The following is a 20,101-nucleotide window of genomic DNA, read 5'->3' on the forward strand; positions in this document are numbered from 1 at the left end:
GCTCAATAATTTTTGTTCGAACTGTAGACTGTATTAAGAAATTTATTGATTTTGAAGTCGAAAGCATACTACAGGGTGCTTACTTGTAGTCCTATGTGGGGTTAAATTTATTTTTGGATCAAAATGGATAGTTTATAAATTAGTTGCAACTCGACTATATATTATTCAGTTGTTGTCGAGTGGAACAATAATAGGCCAACTCAGAATTGAGGTGTGTTTTAATACAAAGGGAGTGAGTGTTTAGGAGGTCATTACAGATCATGCCACATAGGACTCATTGCAGATTGTTAGAGAAACTACTCAAGCTGAATGCACTTAGCAGAAAAAGTTGACATTGCAGAAATACCAAAGTTACATGTAAAGACACAAAGAATGATATACTATCTATACAATGGCCATATATTCACAATTGTCTCTAAGTTGAACCTATCTGGTGCGTTGAGCTAACATGTCTTGCAGGTTCATAGGGTAACACATAGGTGTATGCAGGCTGGACCAGACGTTGTCAGCGAGGATAGCATTCACAGCATCAGTCGGATGAAATTGATCCCACCAGATGTGGCTAGAGGCGTTACTGCACGTCATTTCAGGGGAAACACACATGATCCAACCTTTATATTCACCTAAACCACAGCAAGCCTCATCTGTCACATTGAAACCTATAATAAGAATTGAAAAAAAAAAACAGTATGTCAGATTTGATCCTCTCGCCTGACATGTCCTGTCAAATGAGATCCTACACATTGCCTCACCATAACGGTTGTAATTCTGAATAATGTCCACTGAACCTTCAAATGCATCGCGGACTATGATTGTGGCATCAGCAAGCTCTTCATTTAGTTCAGAAAACTCCAAAATCATGTCATTTATGTTCTTGACACACTCCCCATTCTCGCTACTGTACAACCATAAGTAGTAAGGTGCACAGCCTATTAGAGCCAGTCCCATTACAACCACTTTTCTCACCTTGTCATTGTACAGGTTCTGTGGCACCAGTACATACACGTTAGAAGGAAAACATTAACCAGCAAAGTAACCTAATATCTGCACATTGAACTTAATAATCGTGGAAACAATGCAGGGGAAATTGAAACATATAATGCATGATAGAGGGAGCAAAGAGGCTAGATGGTTTGTATAAAGCTGCAAAATGTCGAAGAAGGCAACTGCATAAAGAAGACAGTATTAAGATTTTGTATAGAACAACACTGCACCTTGATCTGTTGTTTAATCGTCTGTGCTAAAAACTGGTTGAAACTCCATGGCAGGTAAACAGTTAAAACATTTGAGGCATTCGGGATATAGTAGTGAATGAAGTCATTGCTCCCAATCGAAATGTAAAACAAGCAATGCTGACCCTGCATAAACACTAATCTAATTTAACTACTACAAAATCAATAATCATAAAATGTAGTACGTGGAAATTGATTCGTATAAGATAAAACATTACCACTTCCGAGCCAGTTGAGAATATAATATCAACACCAGCAGAAAGATAATTGTACCCAAGAACCATCTGTTCTAAAAAATCAGACTGAACTAGATAGCTAGGCACAAATGGTAATCCAAGATGCAGCGCTGGTACAATCAGAATGGACAAGAAACAATGGATAGAAAATTAGCTATCTTTAACCAAAAGATCCTAAGAATTCATCATTGAATTCCACAAAACCAGTACAAGCATTTTGAGCTTGAATAAGATAAATGACGAGAAATTTACAGCAAAAGATCCATCCGCCGATTCACTGAAAATCGAACAATTCTTTCTCAAAGAAAATTAATCAAAAAAGTAGCAGTATCAAATTTCAAAACTCATCCAAGGAAATAATAATTAAGAATTCATCACTGAATTCCACAAAATGAGAACAATTTTTTGAGCTTGAATAGGATAAACAAGACAAGATATTAACAGAAAAAATCCATAAACCTTTTAATTGGAATTTCAATCTTTTTTCTCTCTCAGACAATTAATCAAACACGTACCAGTCTCAAGTATAAAATCTCAAACACTCAAGCCAAAAAAATCGAAACTTTTTCAAATGGTGAAGTTTTCCACAAATCCTAAAAAAACCAAGAAATTACCTAAGTATCAAATCTCAAAACAGAAGCCGAAAAAATCGAAAATTTTTCCCAATTGAAATTTTCCACAAATCGCAAAAACCCAATTCATAATCGACCAGTAGGTTGATGAGTATCAAAATCACGACCATCCACACGAGCAAACGTTCCAATACTATTATTTTTACCACAATTAACTGACGAAACACCAATCACGATTGGAGACGGAGAAATCGGATTTAAGACGGAAAATCGAAAAAAGAATCATTGGGTAAATGAGAGCTTTAGCTTCTGGGTATACGAAAAGAATGGATTTGAAAATCCATGGCGGATGGAGTGATGAACTGCTTTCGGCGGGAACTATAACTATCAATTAGAAAATTCCTAAATTAGCTCTGTTAATATTTTTCTTTCCCAAATTATCCTTACATTATAATTTCAATTCAATAACGTACCATTTCGCTTAATCAACCACGTATAATAATAGTCATCAAATTCAATAAACCACTTAGTAAAAAAGAATTTTCATATAACAAATCAAGAACTCATTGCAAGATGAATACAATTTAGCTAGATGAAGCACAATCTCATCTTCATTGATGCTTGTAAAAAATTTCATGGGCAACTTTTTCACCCGGCGTTTGAAAATAATTATTGCATTTTTTACACCGATTCTTCTTACGCAGCTGGATTTTTCTATGCCGTTCTTTGTAATGTTTTTCCAAATGATCAAGTGATGCAAAAGTTTTCCAGCAATCAAATTGATCGCAGCGATGATTTTTTTTCGTAGGTGCATCATCAAGTAGTACCTTTTTTCTCTTTTCGATAGGTCTTCATAAGTTGCCATAGGACGACTACCAGTAATGATTGCTTAGAGAAGGTTAGTAATCGTTGAGATAACACTCATATATATACTTGAAATTGGGATAGCATATATGTTTCTCTACTTGAATGATTTTTTTAAAATCAATGATTAAATCGATAACCGAATCAATAATATATTTACCGATAATAATTTATAAATTAATATTTTAATATTTCTATAATGGTTAAGTGTAATATTTCGCAATTTGAAATAACTAGGAAGAAACTTATAATTGAAAAGGGTCTTTTTTTTGGAAAGAAAAAAATCTGGAGTTAGGAAAAAGTGAGTTTTTGGTCCACTTCAAACGGTCATAACTCCTATCTCAGGGTGAGTTAGGTGTATTTACAGATATCATTGGATAGCTCTTGGAATGATCTTTCCAACGCCGCCAAGTTTACGCGATTCTGAGCTTGTATGAGTGAGTTATGCTCTTTGAAAGTTGAGTTGTTGGAATACGGAAAGTCCAATCCGAATTTTTAAAGTATAGTTTGAACTTTTCCTTACCCAACTTAATTAATTCATTTTTGGTAATAATTCTAGGGGCTAAACTGACTGGGTTCAGATTAAGCTTTTGACAAATAAAGGTAGGGTTTTTTTATTTTTTATTGGAGAAAGAACATAAGAGAAAAGAGAAGAGGAAAAACAAAATTTATCATTTCGAAAGGATTTGATTGCGGGCTTCTTCAAAAGATTTGATCGTGAGTCTCACATAGCGTTGGGTTTGTTCACTCACGCCGCCAAGCATGCTAATTCAGTGAAATTCGTCCTAAAGAGTTGAAAGATTGATGTTCTGACATGTATTCTTGAATTCGAATAAATTGGGATGAATTGATAAGTTTATGAGATCCTTACATTGAGTTTTAGGGTTGTTTGAGTTAGATTCTTGTGTATATATGCTGGGCATCGGGATTTAAAACGAATGAGAAAGGTATTCGAGTTTAGGCGAATTGAGGCTGGGAAATGAAGAAGAAAAAAGTCGAGTAGGGTTCGTAAAACAAGTCTGAGTTTAAGCGAATTGGGGCCGACCCTATCCATATTTCTCAAATCCCACAAATCGACAGACTTATTTAGGCTGGACTAAAAAACTTTTTTCTTAAATGGGCTTCGAAAATCATAGCCCAAATCAAATCATGGTTTAGGACATATCGGTTCAATGAGCCTAATCCGTGTTGACGACTCTAATTATACGTAGGATTTAAGTATTGAGTGTTCTTTTATTTTTAATTTGAAATATTCCCTTTTATAAAATTGCTGAGTTAATAAGACCTTGTATTATTTATGGATACATTTGGTGAAATAATATTAGGAATTATTATACATAATAAATTTTGTTTATTTAAAAAAGAAAAGAAAAATAAACAATCGTTACCGTTTGATTTAATGAATGAGAAAAATGAGGATTGGTGAACCATTACCACATCCAATAAAAATATTAAGAAATGGCCTTTATAAAGCTTTTCCCTGAAGTGATTAGAACAGTGGATCATCAGGTTAAATTAGGCAACTAAATTCATCAAGTTTATCGGACTTTGGATACTTGTATGTGACGCATCTACTGGCAAAATTAGGAGGATATACAGATAATATGACAAAATTAGGTGTAATTTGTTTTATTTGTTGTATATACACTATATTCAAGTGATTCACAATATGCGAAGAACATGTATCTATTTGTAGCTTGAATATTTGAATAGTTAGGTAGTTTTCCAAATCTTTGTTGATATAGGAATATTTTAGTCCAAATAAAGTGGAACTAATAGTCCAAATCCTTGTTGATACAGGAATATTTTAGTCCAAATAAAGTGGAACTAATAGTCCAAATCGTTGTTGATATAGGAATAATTTGGGCAGGATTGATATTCGTAGAAGTCAAAATCCTTGTTGATTTAGGAATGTGATTCAAACTAATGGAATATAACTTGCAAGCTATATATACATATGCGTTGTTGTTGCCCAACCATTAGAACTAGAACTATGTCAGGTGACTGGGCAGATTTACCCATCGATCTCCTTCATCTGATTGCAAATCGCATTGAAGATCTTAAAGATTTCATTGTTTTTACTTGTGTTTGTACCTCTTGGAAAAATGCTTCACCAAAGGATAAATTTGATGTGTTCACTCCCCAAGTTCCCTTGTTAATGTTAGCTGATAAAGATAGCGATTATCGACAATTCTATTCACTTTCCAAGAAGAAAGTTTCCAGTATATTCCTCCCTGAAGCTAGAGGACGACCCTGTTTTCCATCGGAGGGATGGCTCTGCACCATGGAAAATAATACCGGAGAGATGAACCTGTTGCATCCTTTGTCTCGTACCCAAATTCATCTTCCTTCGCGAGAAAACTTAATGGCTTCGAATGGTCTCGGAGATGAACAGATCTGGACCTGCATAGAAAAAGTTGTTTTATCTGCCAGTCCATGTCTGACATCAGATTATGTACTCGTGGTTCACTATCACGCAAATATTAACCATTTGGCTTTTTGGCGACCTGGTGATCTCAACTGGACTCATATTAAGTGTCGTCGATTTGGTGCTATCACGGGTATAAATTATTATAAGGGTCATTTTTATTTTGTAACATGTATGGGTCAATTCTGGGTTTTTGAAGTTGCAGGGCCTACCACTTCCGAACCAATTGTAGAGCCACGGTTACTCTTTTGGTCTGAAGACAAAACCATCTTTCGTCGGCCTTCAGTTCAGTTTTACCTAGTCGAGTTATCTGATGCACTCTTATTTGTGATACGATTTGCCCATTATTCAAATGGTGGACACAAGACTTTTAAATTTAAAGTTGTTGAATTAGATCTGATCGAAGGTGAATTAAAGGAAAAGGAGATTAAAACCTTGGGAGATTCAGCTTTTTTTTTGGGCTTTAATACTGGAGCATGTTGTATTGACTCCTCTAAATTTTCTGGAATCAAGCCTAATCACATCTACTTTACAGATGATTGGAACGACATCTTAGAAGGTGGTGGTGGAAAAGATACAGGGGTTTACAATTATGAAGATGGACAAATTGAATCTATTTATCCTGGATTGTCGCTAAGTCTTATTTGTCCGCCAACTTGGATTATGCCATATCCAATAATGTGACTAACGCTATTTATTCTCATTCAAGTTAATGATCTTAATTTTGGCCGGTGGATTGTGCTCTTCTTTTTATTTAGTTAATGGAGTAATAGATTCAGTGGCGGATTGGGGCGCTTAAAACAAAATTTTAAATCGGTATCTAAAATACAAATAAACTTTATATCTGTATTTCTTCAAATTTATTTTTCTTACACTAAAAAGATAAAGGTTATTAGTCTCTTATGTTATTTTTTCAGTTATTAGTTTTAGGTAAGATTTTATCAACTCAATAATGAAAAACATTTTTTCGGTGAGACAATTATTATATGAATTGTTAAAATAATTTTACAAGTACTCCCTCTGTCTGGTATTATTTGTTATGGTGTCTATTTTAGAGTCAAACCATAAAAACTTTGACTAACAATTCAAGATGTATTTATTGATCATATTAATTAATATGCAAAAAATTATAATTTATAGTACTTTATATAGTTTTAGAATATCTAATTTTTTGGTTTAAAATATCGAATTGATGTGATCTAATTTACCTTTGAAAATTAGTCAAATTAACTTTCGATAAGCGCAACATGACAAGCAATTCCGGACGGAGGGAGTAATAAGTTGACAAATATTAAATAAAGTTAAAAGTTAGAACCATAAAATTTGACGCAAGAAGTTGATAACTTGATATATTCCATTTTAATATGCTTTTAGTAATGCTTGAAACTAAAATTCAAAAAGAAGTAAAATAAAATTTGCAACTCACTTTGTTCAACACTTTTCACTATTAATTCTTATTTTTAACAAAGTACAAAATATGTTAAAATAGATAAAATAATATATATTTTCAAAAACTATACATATTATCATAAATAATCAATTTTTGTATAAAATTTTTAACTCATAATTTATTCTTGATAAAAATTTGAAGGCCTAAGGCAAAGGCCTTATTTTGCGATGCATAGAGCCGAAACCGAATAGATCACATTATATTTTTCTATATGGTGAAACATGTATGTCTTTATACAACTAGAAGCGAGGTTTTGTTTCTTTGTCAACTAAGGAGGCGGCGGAATACATTTAAAAATAAAAAATCAATAAATCAAATCGATAAACTTCAAAATCTATCAATACACACTCTAATTGGACTTGCCTTCTTAAGTTCTCTTATTACAATTTCTATTCAAATTACTATATTATTTTTTTAAGTCTTATTATTATTAGCAAATTTCAAATATAAAATAATTTTGATAAGAAGTCAATATTATAAATCAGAAGAATATGTTTATTTTTCGGTCTTCCTTTCTTGAATATGTTGCTTCTAAGAAATATAACAGTGTGTTATTTAAGCTTAAACGTTGATATTTTATTTTTATATAATCATTAGCAATTTAATTTCATTGAAAAAAATACTCATTTTAGGAATAATTGGCAACAGTATAAATTTTAAGGATATGGCTCAAAATTTGCTAAATACTTTAGACTAAAAAACACAAATGTTAATATTCCATGTGGGGAAATGACAACATATGTTAAACCCTTAGGCGATGAATCATAGTCCAAATAAAGTGGAAGTAGAAAGAAAACACATTATTTTAGGAGCTAATAACTTAAATACAAGTTGATTTGCAATATTATAAATCTTATTAGATTATGGTCTTCAGATTATCTGGTGCGTCCAAATACATTTAAGTACATGTATCTCTGTCAAAATTAAGTGTAATTTATTTTAGATAAATTCACATGTATCTAGGATACATAGACAAATTAATCTCACTCTCACTTGCCACTCTTCTATCTCGCTCACATATCTAATATTCAAATACATATATCTAGTGTGATTTACATGTATATGAGAAACATGACAATAGTTCCCTTTGACTTTTCCCCTCCAGGATACAACCTTTACACAAAAGATAACTCAACAAATCTGGACAAGAGTTGAGTCTACAACTTCACAAAAAGAACATCTCCAATCAACTAATAAAAACTCTCTTTTTTGACTAACTCTTTCACTCTATATTTTCTCTTGTGTGTTGTATGTATCACACCAAATGAAGACGACCACTATTTTTACTACAAGAAGTCTTCCTAGCAATGAATAAGAAGATAATGGAGGTAGTAAATAGTGAAAATAATGACTTTAGGAGTTTCATAGGTTACAAAGAGTTAAATAGGTTACAAAGAGTAATGGAAGAATTAAGAATGAAATAAAGTGATGGATAACCAAGATGATGTAGAAGTTATCCATTCTAATATTTATTAGAATGTTTTTATCTTACAATGAATCCAGCCAATAAAGCCAAAAGTAATGGTATTACATGATTACCAAGTCAAAGATGAATAACATGATTAAATTGGTAGTTTAAGACATAAATGCCTACCAACGGTTATTCTTATAACTCCAAAATAAAGTAATTTAATATGTCAAATATTAATATTAAAATGCTAATAACCTAACAAAAACTTTGAGAAAGTTTTCAATGTTTTTGGGTAATAATTGGGCAACTTGCATCGACTCTTCTAAATATAGCGGAGTCAAGCCTAATCACATATATTTATGTATTGGTGCTTATAATTTGGAAGATGAAAAATTTGAATCTTATTATCATAGACAACGTTCAACAAGTACAATTTGTCGGCCAACTTGGGTTATGCCATCATTGACGAAGTGTTTTTTGTTTTGGCCCTCTAATTCAATAATAAGAGTCACTGTTTATTTTTAGTTTGATGAACTATTATTATTATTATTTTTACTATTGTTGTAATCTAGCCAGACATATGATATTTAGTTCCAAAAAAAATTATATCTCCATAAAGTGTAGCAGTAATATCCTCTCCCTCTTCGAATTTCGATGCTTACTTCTTTATCTTTCAGAAAGATATTGGTTTCTTCATGTTTCATTAACTATTACATGTAATATTTCATTCACAAAATGTATCTTCCTGGTTTCTTTCCATTTGCCCTACTGCAGGCACAAAGCGAAATTACGTAAAATTATAAATAGGGTGTTTTCAGTTGTGAGAAATAGAAAATAGCCGTTAAAAACTATGGCCGATTGGGCAAACCTTCCAAACGATCTTATTGCTCACATCGCAAATCGTGTTAAAGTGATTGAAGATTTTATTGCTTTTGGTGCAGTTTGTATTTCTTGGCGAATTGCCGCTACAAAGGTAAATTTCGATCTGCTTTCTCCTCAAGTTCCGAGTCATGAGCTAGAGTTCTGTCTCGAGGTGAGAGTGAGAGTCAAGTCTTGGGTTGAGACCAAGGGTAGGGGCTCAAGTCACGAGTTAGGGTGGAATTGGAGGTCGATATCGGATTTAATGTTAGGTTAGAATTGAGGTATGGGTTCATTCTTGAATTTATGTCCCGAGTTGGGTCGAGGTCACAATAGGCAGGGATAAGGGTTGTTGGTCAAACCTCAAAGCTCGAGCCTTATGGATGGTATCAATGAACCATAGTAAAGTGTGGGATTGGGAAGGTGGAGCATTTAAAAAGAATAGGACTTAAATTGGGCGAGTCCTGACCCCCCAATTTTAGTCCAATCTATTTCAACTCAAATAACTTTAGGGTCAACTCAGTTTAATTTTAACTTATTTAGTTTCAACTCAAACCGCTCATTTGACACCCTTATGTGCGACCATTGTTCGATATTTTTTAAATACTTTCAAAGAACTTTACGGCTTAATTTCATTCCAACCGGCTCATCTGAACTCTACCTCTAGTTGTTAGAAACGAGTTCTTATCACTATTACATCAAAGACTTTCTTTGGTTGGAAACAAATTCTCTCGAAGTTAATTGAGAATTAATCATACATAATACAATTTTGAGATAATTTCTTCCACGGTTATATCCCAATCAAACATTTTGATAATAAGGATGAATTTTAAAATTTACAATCAAACAATAAGATTTAAAATTTGCAAACGAAATATGAGAATGCTCATAGAATAAATAAATTAGTATATAACATAGTAAAAAAAAAAGAAATTAAACAAACTAGCAAATTATTTGTGATGGTATAATCCAAGTAGGCGGAGAAATATGACTAAGTGACAATCCAGGATATATAGATTCAACTTTTCCGTCTTTAAAATTATAAGACCCCATATCTCTACCACCATCCAAATAGTCAAATTCGTCCTTCCAATCGTCAGTAAAATATATATAATTAGGCTTGATTTCAGGAAATTTAGTAGAGTCAATTGAGCATGTTCCTGTATTAAGGCCCAAAAAAATAGTTGAATTTCCCAAAGTTTTAATCTCATCTTCCTCTTTTAATTCGCCGCCCTTGACTACATCTACTTCAAAAACTTTAAATTTATATGTCTTATATCTATGAAGCTCCGGATGATGAGCAAATCGGGTAATAAATAATAGTTTATCTGATAGCTGGACCAGGTAATATTGAACTGAAGGCTGCAGAAATATGTCATGTTCGGACCAATAAAGCAAGTGTGGCTCTACTGCGTTTGGTTTGGGAGTAGCAGGCCCTGGAAAACCCAAAATTCACCACTAGCTGTAACATAATAGAATTTACCCTTATAATAATTGATACCCATGACAGCACCCGAATTCTCCATCTCAATATTTGTTCAACTGAGATCTCCAGAAAGCCAAGCGAGTAATATTTGCGTGATAGTTAACCACGAGTACATAATCTGAGGTAACACAAGGACTTGCAGATAAGATAGCATGCTCTAGAAGGTTCCAGAACACTTCATCTCCGAGACCATTAGAAGCCATTAAGTTATCTCGTGAAGGAAGTTGAATTTGGGTACGAGACAAATGATGCAACAAGTTCATCTCTCCGGTAGTATCATCCATGGTGCAGAGCCATCCTTCCGAGGGAAAACAATATCGTTGTCTAGCTTCGGGGAGAAACAAAGGAGTAACTTTCTGCTTGATAAGAGAGTAAAATTCTCGGCAATCATCATGTTTGTCAGCCAACATAAGTAAAGGAGTTTTGGTAAAAAAGATATCAAATTTATGGTTAGGGGTAGTAGCAATTTGCCAAGAGGTACAAACACAAGTAAAGAATAGGAAATCTTTAGGTGATTCAATACGATTTGCAATCATAGCAAGGAGATCCATCGATAATTCTGCCCAGCCGCCTGCCATGAAGAAGAACGAGTTGTAGTTCTATTTTTTTTTTTGGTTACAAACTGCAATATATATTGGCGCAAGTTTTCCTATTTTTATTCGTATTTCTATATTAATAAGGATTTTGAACAAGCCCAAAAATATTTGTATTCATATATTGACAAGGTTTCGTAAGGGGAAGACAAATTAAATACTAATGATGAAGTCAAAAATAGTCTAATTACACTTAATAACTATAGTTTGATAATTGCAATTCGTAACTACATGTTATAAGGATAGTTTGATAATTGCAATTCGTAACTACATGTTATAAGGAGAAGAGTGGCGAGCGAGACTGGAAGAGGGAGGAGAGAAGCGAACGAGAGAGGGCAGAGAGATGAATTGTAATGTATATTGGTTAGATAATTTATATTATCTATATGTATTTGTATATTCTGACGAGAGAGATTAGGAAAGGAAGGAGAGAGGCGAACGAGATTGGGAGAGAGAAAAGACATAGCGAGATATGACAATAATTTGTATAATTCGATTGTACGTTTGTATAATTCACGTATCTTCATATAATTTTGAGTAATATAAAGTCTGGAATTACACAAATATAATAAAATTCGAAATACCGAATTGATACAAGCATAAACATATGAACTTGAAACAATTATACAAAATATATTATACAAATTGCAGTATACAAAATTCAAAAACTACACGTTTATACAAACTTAAAAAAGTTAAAAAAATAAAAATTGAATGTATATAATGACAAAATTGAAAAACCAAAGAAATCATCATCATTAACAAATATAAACAATCTTATACAAATACAAATCAAAAAAAGAATTATTAGTTGCGAATTACACAAATATGACGAATTATACATATACAAACGTGATTAATATACAAATTCAAAAGCAACTCACAAAATTAATGTATAATATTAATCGCAAATAATAATTATAGCAAGTTATATCTATGATAAGTAATTAAATACTATAAAAATTTACTTAACCAGCATAATTATACTTAATTAGAACAGGCGGTAAACACTAAATGCAGATACGGGTCGTTGGGTCACCCGTTTTACAATTCGGATTCGGATAAACTCCATCTTCTCCCTTGCCTCTTTCGCCATAACACTCTGAGAACAAACAAATTGCAGAGCTAAAAGGACTCCAATTGGTTCAGTAAAAATGCTTCTTCACAAATCCAAAATCTCAGTTCAATGAGTATCAGTTCAGTAAACATGTCTTTTTCAACAGGTAACAATTTTATATCAGCAAGGTCCATTCTTCATCCAAAGCCCAACATTCAGCTTCAAAGTTCATTCGTAATCAAATCCCCATTTCAGAAAAGTTATACAAATCCTATTTTTCATAGAAATTTCAGAAAAAGATCACATTTTTACCATTCCCCATATGCAATTCTTGGAAAATGGAGGTCTAATTCGAAGTCCTCTGAAGAAGGGGCAAGCAATAATGAAGATTTTGTGACTAGGGTTTTGAAAGAAAACCCAAGCCAAGTGGAACCCAAATATCTAATTGGGAATAAACTTTACACTCTAAAGGAAAAAGAGGATTTGGGTAAGAAGGGTTTATTGAATGGTGGTGTTTTGGAGATACTAAAAAGGTTAAATATTAAAGGAATGGTGAAGAATGGAAGTGATGAGGGTAGTTTAATGAAGTCTGGGGATGTGTTTTTGAAGGATATTTTGAGGGAGTATAAAGGGAAGTTATATGTTCCTGAGCAAATTTTTGGTGCTAATTTGTCTGAAGAAGAAGAATTTGAAAAAAATGTTGAAGATTTGCCTAAGATGAGCTTGAAGGATTTTCAGAAGTATATGAAATTTGATAAGATAAAGTTGTTGACTTTTAAAGAGGATACTGGAGCTTCTTTGGGATTGGGGTCTAGAGATTTTATTGTTGAGTTGAAGGAGATGCCCGGAGAGAAGAGCTTGCAGAGAACTAAATGGTTAGTATCATAAACTTGTTCATTTCTTTCACTTCAGATTATAGATTTTGATGTTTATGTGATCATTCTACAGGGCAATGAAGCTGGATCAAAATCAAGCTCAGGCTTTACTAGAGGAGTACACTGGGCCAAGATATGAAGTCGAGAAGCAAATGATGGTATTTCATTTATTTTGGTGCTTTGTTCAATAATGCATAGTGACATTAGCTTCATTATCGGATGGGGAAAAAATTAACAACGACAACAAACCTAGTGTAATACCACAAGTGGGGTCTGGGGGAGGGTAGAGTGTAGGGAGACCTTACCCCAACCTTGAGAAGGTAGACAGGTTATTTCCGATAGATCCCCAGCTCAAAGAACGTTAAAAAAGAGGTCATAGCTACTAGCAGAAACAACAATTAGATAATAAGATACCCATGGTTAAAGGAACAACATGTAGAAATAGAAATATAAAATAGGAAAACAAGAATAAAACTAATGATCTATCGGAACTTAAACGTGTAGCTTAAGCAGACGGTGGTTTGCTATGATTTATAAGCCTGAATTAATTTATTAGTTAACAACCACTTGTACTGAAGTATAGTTCTCTTGATGATGTTTTGTTTTCTTATTTGATAGACAATTCTTCTTTTCAACAACATATAGTTATCGGTCATCAACCGAATGCACTGATTGCAAGTTTCAGATGAAAACTTAATTACTGTTTCTCATTATGTCTTGATTCATTGTGGTTACTATCTCTTGACAGGAAATTCCTGTGAAGGTTTTATGCAATTTGCCTTTACTCTCTTCGGGTAAAATGTTAACTAAATTTAGATTATCTGTTTGGCCTAGTGGCTTGGAATCTTTTATTGTTGACTGTTTTCAAAAAAATACTCAAGCTTGCCTGCCTTGTTGTGCTAGTTACTAATTAAACAGAAAAGGCCTTCTTGTGTACAGTTCTAAGAAACACATAAAGAAATATTTGAATTCGACAAAAAGACGAGTAAGCAGACAAGTAGAAGCTGCCATGAGAAAGTAACAATATAGTTGGAGTATATGTGTATTTAAAACTCAAATATAGATGTACCTGCAGACAAAAGCATATCGGCTGCTAATTTGTTACTAGGCACTGAAGTTAATGCTGTTATCTGATGGTTATATTTCTGTTTAACTGTTACCCTTTGTGGGTATAAATTCATTACATATTTAGTTACTCTGGAACCATACGGCAGAGTCTGCATAATGCAGTAGAAAGCTTTTAGGGTTAGCGGAAGATGGTGAAATTTGAAACTGGAAAACACGACTTCAGTTTGGAAAACTTGAGCAATAAATGAGTTTAATGTAGACTGTTGATTCATTTATGTGCAGTCCATTGGGATTTGGGACGAGTTTTTTTCTTTTCCTTTCTTTTGCAGTAAGTATATAGTTGGAGTGACATTTGTTGTGCAGAAGTGATAGCAGCATCTAAATGTCAACTGACAGTCTAAAAAGTGATATACAGAATTGTCTTTCAATCTAATTATATGATGCTTGGAAAGAAGAGCACAATTTCAGTAATCAAATCTGCCATTTCTTTGAGATCATATATTTCCTGAAGTGTAGACAAATCAACGTCGTGTTATACTGGTGGCAGTCTGTATGGTGACTGTATCACGAGGGAAAAGACTAAAGAGTAATTAAAGTATCTGAAAAGGTTCTCAAGTCCCTTAGCATAAGGTTGTTGTATCTCTTCTTTTTAGCTTAAGATTGACCTTATAGTCTCTTGAGCCTTGAAGGAAATAGGTGCTTTCTCTAGTTATGCAATTGGCAAGATTGTAGAACTTAAGTTTGGTGGGATAAGAATGTGGTTTAACGGGTGGAAACTCTTTGCTTTTCAAGTATGTTGGAAAACCTTTCTTTCTTTTTTCTTTTGCCTCTTACATAGTGATCCTATTGCAGTCTTGGGTGGGAAAATTACCTGAGTATCCTAATCCAGCTGCATCGAAGATATCAAGCAGAGTAATGGTAGAACTTGGAATGCTGACCGCTGCAATGACTGCTGCTGCGGTGATTGTGGGTGCTTTCCTGGCTTCAGCTGTATTTGCTGTGACAAGCTTTGTCTTTGTCGTCACTGTGTATGTCATGTGGCCTGTGGCCAAACCATTTCTTAAGCTGTTCTTTGGTCTCATCTTTGGTATCTTGGAAAGAGTGTGGGATAAGGTTGGTGATGCCTTTACTGATGGAGGAATTTTCTCCAAGTTGTATGAATTGTACACATTTGGTGGTGTCTCTGCCAGTATTGAGATGCTGAAACCAATCATGCTTGTTTTTGTGACTATGGTTCTTCTTGTCCGATTTACTCTTTCGCGAAGACCTAAGAACTTTAGAAAGTGGGTGAGTAATACTCCCTGTCCTAGAATTCGCAGTTTAGAAACACCTGCTTCTTGCAAATTCAAAATGTTGTGTGCTTCATTCAGGATATATGGCAAGGCATAGAATTCTCTCAGTCAAAGCCACAAGCACGTGTTGATGTGAGTTTCTAGTTTCTCACACTCTCTGGTCACAAAAATTCACAACTTTTCATCTGTAGATTATGGCCAATATTTTGTCTAAGTAAGAAGTTTCTGTTTAGGGTTCAACTGGAGTCACATTTAATGATGTAGCTGGGATTGAGGAAGCAGTGGAAGAACTTCAAGAGGTAACAGCGCCTTACACCACATATAATACTTCCTTATTGTGTATTCCCTCCATCCCAATTTATGTGATGTAGTTTGTCTGGGCACAGAGTTTTCAGAAATACGAGAAGTGTTTGCCATATTCCAAAACTACCCTTAATAAATGAATTTTTATATAGAAGAGCACATCTTTGTAGACTTTTTGCCAAATAAGTGGTCCAATATGGGTAAAGTGTTGATAGTGTCATTAAACATTTACCAAAGAAGGAAAGTGTGTCACGTAAACTAGGATAGGGAGAGTAATATTCTCTTACATTATAATGTGTGAAAGCTTGTCCCTCAGCCACAACCTTTAGCTTAATGGTTCTAATTCCTTCCATTTTTTGCCAACTAGTTGGTAAGATACCTGAAGAATCCTGAACTATTTGATAAATTGGGGATCAAGCCCCCACATGGAGTTCTTCTGGAGGGACCTCCTGGATGTGGAAAGGTATGCTATCCATTTCAGACCTTAGATTGGATTCCCAAAAAAAAAGTAGAGGGTCTTCACTAAAATTATATATGATGCTTTTCTCAGACCCTGGTTGCCAAGGCAATAGCAGGTGAAGCTGGTGTTCCTTTTTACCAAATGGCGGGTTCTGAATTTGTGGAAGTTCTAGTCGGTGTTGGTTCTGCTCGTATTAGAGATTTGTTCAAGAGAGCCAAGGTGAGCATAATACGTAGTCAATGAACCATGTGACTTCCCTTATTATGTTTTGAATAATGCCCTAATTGTTGTCACAGGTGAATAAACCATCAGTTATCTTCATTGACGAAATTGATGCACTCGCAACCAGGTATGGATATTTGTCTAAATAAGTAATGGTGAACGTGTTTTTTTTTTACTGGTTTAGCTTAGCACAAAGGAAAATCTGGAGCTGAAGCATCTGGGCATTTTTCATCTAAGTAACCCCTTTAGTGGTAGAACTATTGAAATTGGGTTTTAGAACCTGAAGTTACTAATGTCATGTTGTGGACAATGCTAATGTCGTCAGTGTGTAGCTGTCTAGATATTCTTTTTAATCGTAAAGAAATAACTTAGTCATTCATAAATGACATGTAGACACGTGCAGTGGTTATAGTTTCTCAGACTTATTATTCTTAATAAACAGACGTCAAGGAATATTTAGTGAATCAACTGATCACCTCTATAACGCGGCAACTCAAGAAAGGGAAACTACTTTAAACCAGTTGTTGATCGAGCTAGATGGATTTGATACTGGGAAAGGTGTTATATTCCTAGGGGCTACAAATCGAAGGGATTTATTAGATCCCGCCCTTCTTCGTCCTGGTAGATTTGATCGCAAGGTTTGTTCTCCTATTGAATTGAATTCTTTATCAACTCAGCTCCTCATGACTTGAATCACTCTATTCATGTTCTGTCGGTATGTGCGCATTGGTCGGGAGGAGGTAGACAAAATTTTCCATGTTTATAGAACATTCCTATTCATGATGTCTTGACTTACTGATTCTTTCCATAAAGATGTTTCTATATGCTGAATATTTTGATAAAAACTAATCAATCCCCCAAAAAGGTGTTATGATTCCACAACAAACTCTGTAATACAGTATGTTATTTTATGCAATGCCTAGTGTACTGCAAAGTTCCTTTACGAAGTCCTTGGATGGGGCTACTGTATTTGGGCTTTTGAATCCTAATAGGTGCTGTTTATGGGCAAAACATTGTTTGACTTGGAAGGTAGGAATCATTTTTTCGTTTCAGTCGACTTGTTAAATATGTTGAGACGCCGATAGCTTTTGGTAGATTCTATAGAGAATAAGTACCCTGAACTTACCTTACCTTCTCAAAAATAAAGGGTGCCCTGAACTTACCTTACCTTCTCAAAAATAAAGGGTGCCCTGAACTTAATATAACATCATAAGTATAGTTTATTTGAGATAATGAGTCAGCTTAAGAAGTGTCGAATTACTTATAGTAGCTATGTAATCTTTATTCCTCACTTCTTTCTGGAACACCACATTTCATGCTTGTTACATTTCTCTCTTTCAGATAAGAATTCGGCCTCCCAATGCAAAAGGAAGATTGGAAATTTTGAAAGTACATGCACGGAAAGTTAAATTATCAGATACTGTTGATTTGTCTAGTTATGCCCAAAATTTACCTGGTATTCAACTTTATTTCCTTTCTGTTCATATGAGATCATCTTCAGGCCACTAGTCTTTTGCTCCCATGACTCTAAAAGATTACTTTTCTCTGATGCCAGTGGAAGATGAGGGTTAATGAGATAATTCATCCATAATTTTCTTGCATTATAGTGATCTCATTTTAAATTCTGCTCCTGATCTGCTAAATGGTGATCTTGCAATTCAGGATGGTCAGGTGCAAAGCTGGCTCAGCTTCTCCAGGAGGCTGCTCTAGTAGCAGTCAGGAGAGGGCATAACTCAATTCTTCATTCAGATATGGATGATGCAGTTGATCGGCTTACAGTAGGACCTAGACGAGTTGGGATTGAGTTGGGTCATCAGGGGCAGTGTCGTCGAGCAATTACTGAGGTGGGGACTGCATTGACTTCTCATCTTCTGAGGCAATATGAGAATGCAGAAGTTGAGCGTTGTGACAGAATATCTATCAATCCGCGTGGCCAGGTTTGTTTCTTCTCTAGTTGCTTCATCTTTGAACGTCATCTTTTGCACCTCACTCTTTTTTACTCCCTCCTTTCAACGTCATCTTTTGCACCTCACTCTTTATTACTCCCTCCTTTCCAAATCTAACATGTAGTGATCGTGTCTTGCATACGTTTTTACTGGAGAATTCAACTGAACATTTGTTTCCCATGGTTGCTGAAAATTTAAAAGTGGCATGCAGACCTTGTCTCAAGTTGTGTTTCACCGTCTTGATGATGAGTCATACATGTTTGAGCGGCTACCACGGTTGCTTCATCGTCTTCAGGTGCTAATATTTGAAGTCTTATGCTGATTTTTTGCTTGCACTTTTTCTTCCTTCATGCAAAGCTGATGATTGCATTATGTACATCTTTGAACAAGGTATTTCTTGGAGGGAGAGCTGCTGAAGAGGTCATTTATGGACGTGATACTTCAAGAGCATCTGTAAACTACCTTGCTGATGCATCCTGGCTTGCCCGTAAGATAATCACAATGTACGTATTTATTAGTTATGATTTAGTTGGTGTTGCTGTATCTGCCAGAGCCGTGACTTTTTCCTATGAACAGATGGAATATGAAAAACCCAATGGCCATACATGGAGAACCTCCCCCCTGGGTAAAGAGAGTGAAGTTTGTGGGTCCACGCCTGGACTTTGGAGGATCACTATATGATGATTATGACTTAATTGAGCCCCCGATCAACTTTAATTTGGATGACGATGTTGCTAAGAAGACAGAAGAGCTCATATGTGACATGTACGGGAAGACAGTAACTCTTCTGAGGCAGCATGATACTGCCTTACTCAAAACAGTGAAGGTAGTTCTCGACACGTTGAATCAGTTATCTTATAGACTTGTTTTTCGAAATTTTTCATATCCTTAACTTTGCAGTAACTCCGTTGAATAAACTTGATATTTTTAATGCTTCTTTTTAGAAAAGGCTCCACCAGTTGTGCATAGATTAGAAGTTACTTAGGTCCAAATTATTTAGTATAATTTAGTTAAAGCAGATGCAGAGATCATTGATTCCTGTTCATGTTTATCCTAGGTTCTTCTGAATCGGACTGAGATCAGTGGAGACGAGATCGACTTAATCCTGAGCCACTATCCACCAAATACACCCACAAGTCTTCTGCTGGAGGAGAGAGATCCCGCGAGTCTTCCATTTGTTGACGAAAAGCAAGAACAGCATAATAACATTGAGTACAGTCTGTCTTCATGAGAAAACGGAATCCTTGATCCAGGCTTTCTACCCTATTCGAAGCCAGTTTTGACGTGCATTCGGAACACGAAATATTACAGCTGAGAACTTTCTGACAAATAGTGAGATGCTAAAAATGCAGTTTGTTTGCTGTATGAATCCATATCTATAGGAATTTTGTTAAAACTGTTGATTTATTCTTCTGTGATTTTTGTATTTCAGTATATTACTATTGAAGAGGCAAAATCTTCACAACAAAATTAATATAAGAAAAGTAGTTGAATTACACTGCATATCTTGTTGTTTGACCTTAGATACCGAGATTCAACAAAGTACAATGCATTATTTTTTTTAAAAAAAAGTTAGAAAATACAATGTATTTATTGATGTTCAAAATAGAGTTATGTTAAGAGTTTTGTCTAATTGAGTTTTTTGATTTTCATATAGCTATGAACATCTATGTTTGATATGGTGGACGGATAAAGATTTACGTAAGAATCAATATGCTAGTTACGATTTCATCCTTCTCTAAAATCAC

General features: G+C 34.5%; 2 protein-coding genes across 2 annotated transcripts; one reads left to right on the forward strand and one right to left on the reverse strand.

The window, feature by feature from the left end:
• Nucleotides 1-299: 299 nt before the first annotated feature.
• Nucleotides 300-2,413, reverse strand: LOC101253113 (GDSL esterase/lipase At1g33811-like). Its single transcript, XM_026032583.2, has 5 exons — nucleotides 2,083-2,413; nucleotides 1,451-1,578; nucleotides 1,215-1,358; nucleotides 753-984; nucleotides 300-659 (listed from the first exon to the last, which is right to left on the reverse strand). The coding sequence occupies exons 2-5, from the start codon at nucleotides 1,514-1,516 to the stop codon at nucleotides 427-429; spliced, it is 675 nt and encodes a 224-aa protein (XP_025888368.2). The 5' UTR covers nucleotides 1,517-1,578; nucleotides 2,083-2,413; the 3' UTR covers nucleotides 300-426.
• A 9,739-nt stretch (nucleotides 2,414-12,152) lies between these two features.
• Nucleotides 12,153-19,856, forward strand: LOC101253305 (probable inactive ATP-dependent zinc metalloprotease FTSHI 1, chloroplastic). Its single transcript, XM_004245458.5, has 15 exons — nucleotides 12,153-13,062; nucleotides 13,136-13,220; nucleotides 14,983-15,417; nucleotides 15,501-15,554; nucleotides 15,656-15,721; nucleotides 16,093-16,188; nucleotides 16,276-16,404; nucleotides 16,482-16,534; nucleotides 16,850-17,045; nucleotides 17,749-17,863; nucleotides 18,070-18,344; nucleotides 18,565-18,648; nucleotides 18,744-18,856; nucleotides 18,930-19,179; nucleotides 19,411-19,856. The coding sequence occupies exons 1-15, from the start codon at nucleotides 12,317-12,319 to the stop codon at nucleotides 19,582-19,584; spliced, it is 2,871 nt and encodes a 956-aa protein (XP_004245506.1). The 5' UTR covers nucleotides 12,153-12,316; the 3' UTR covers nucleotides 19,585-19,856.
• The last annotated feature ends 245 nt before the right edge of the window (nucleotides 19,857-20,101 follow it).

This window comes from Solanum lycopersicum, chromosome 8 (genome assembly GCF_036512215.1).
Source record: "Solanum lycopersicum chromosome 8, SLM_r2.1".
Taxonomy (NCBI): Eukaryota; Viridiplantae; Streptophyta; class Magnoliopsida; order Solanales; family Solanaceae; genus Solanum; species Solanum lycopersicum.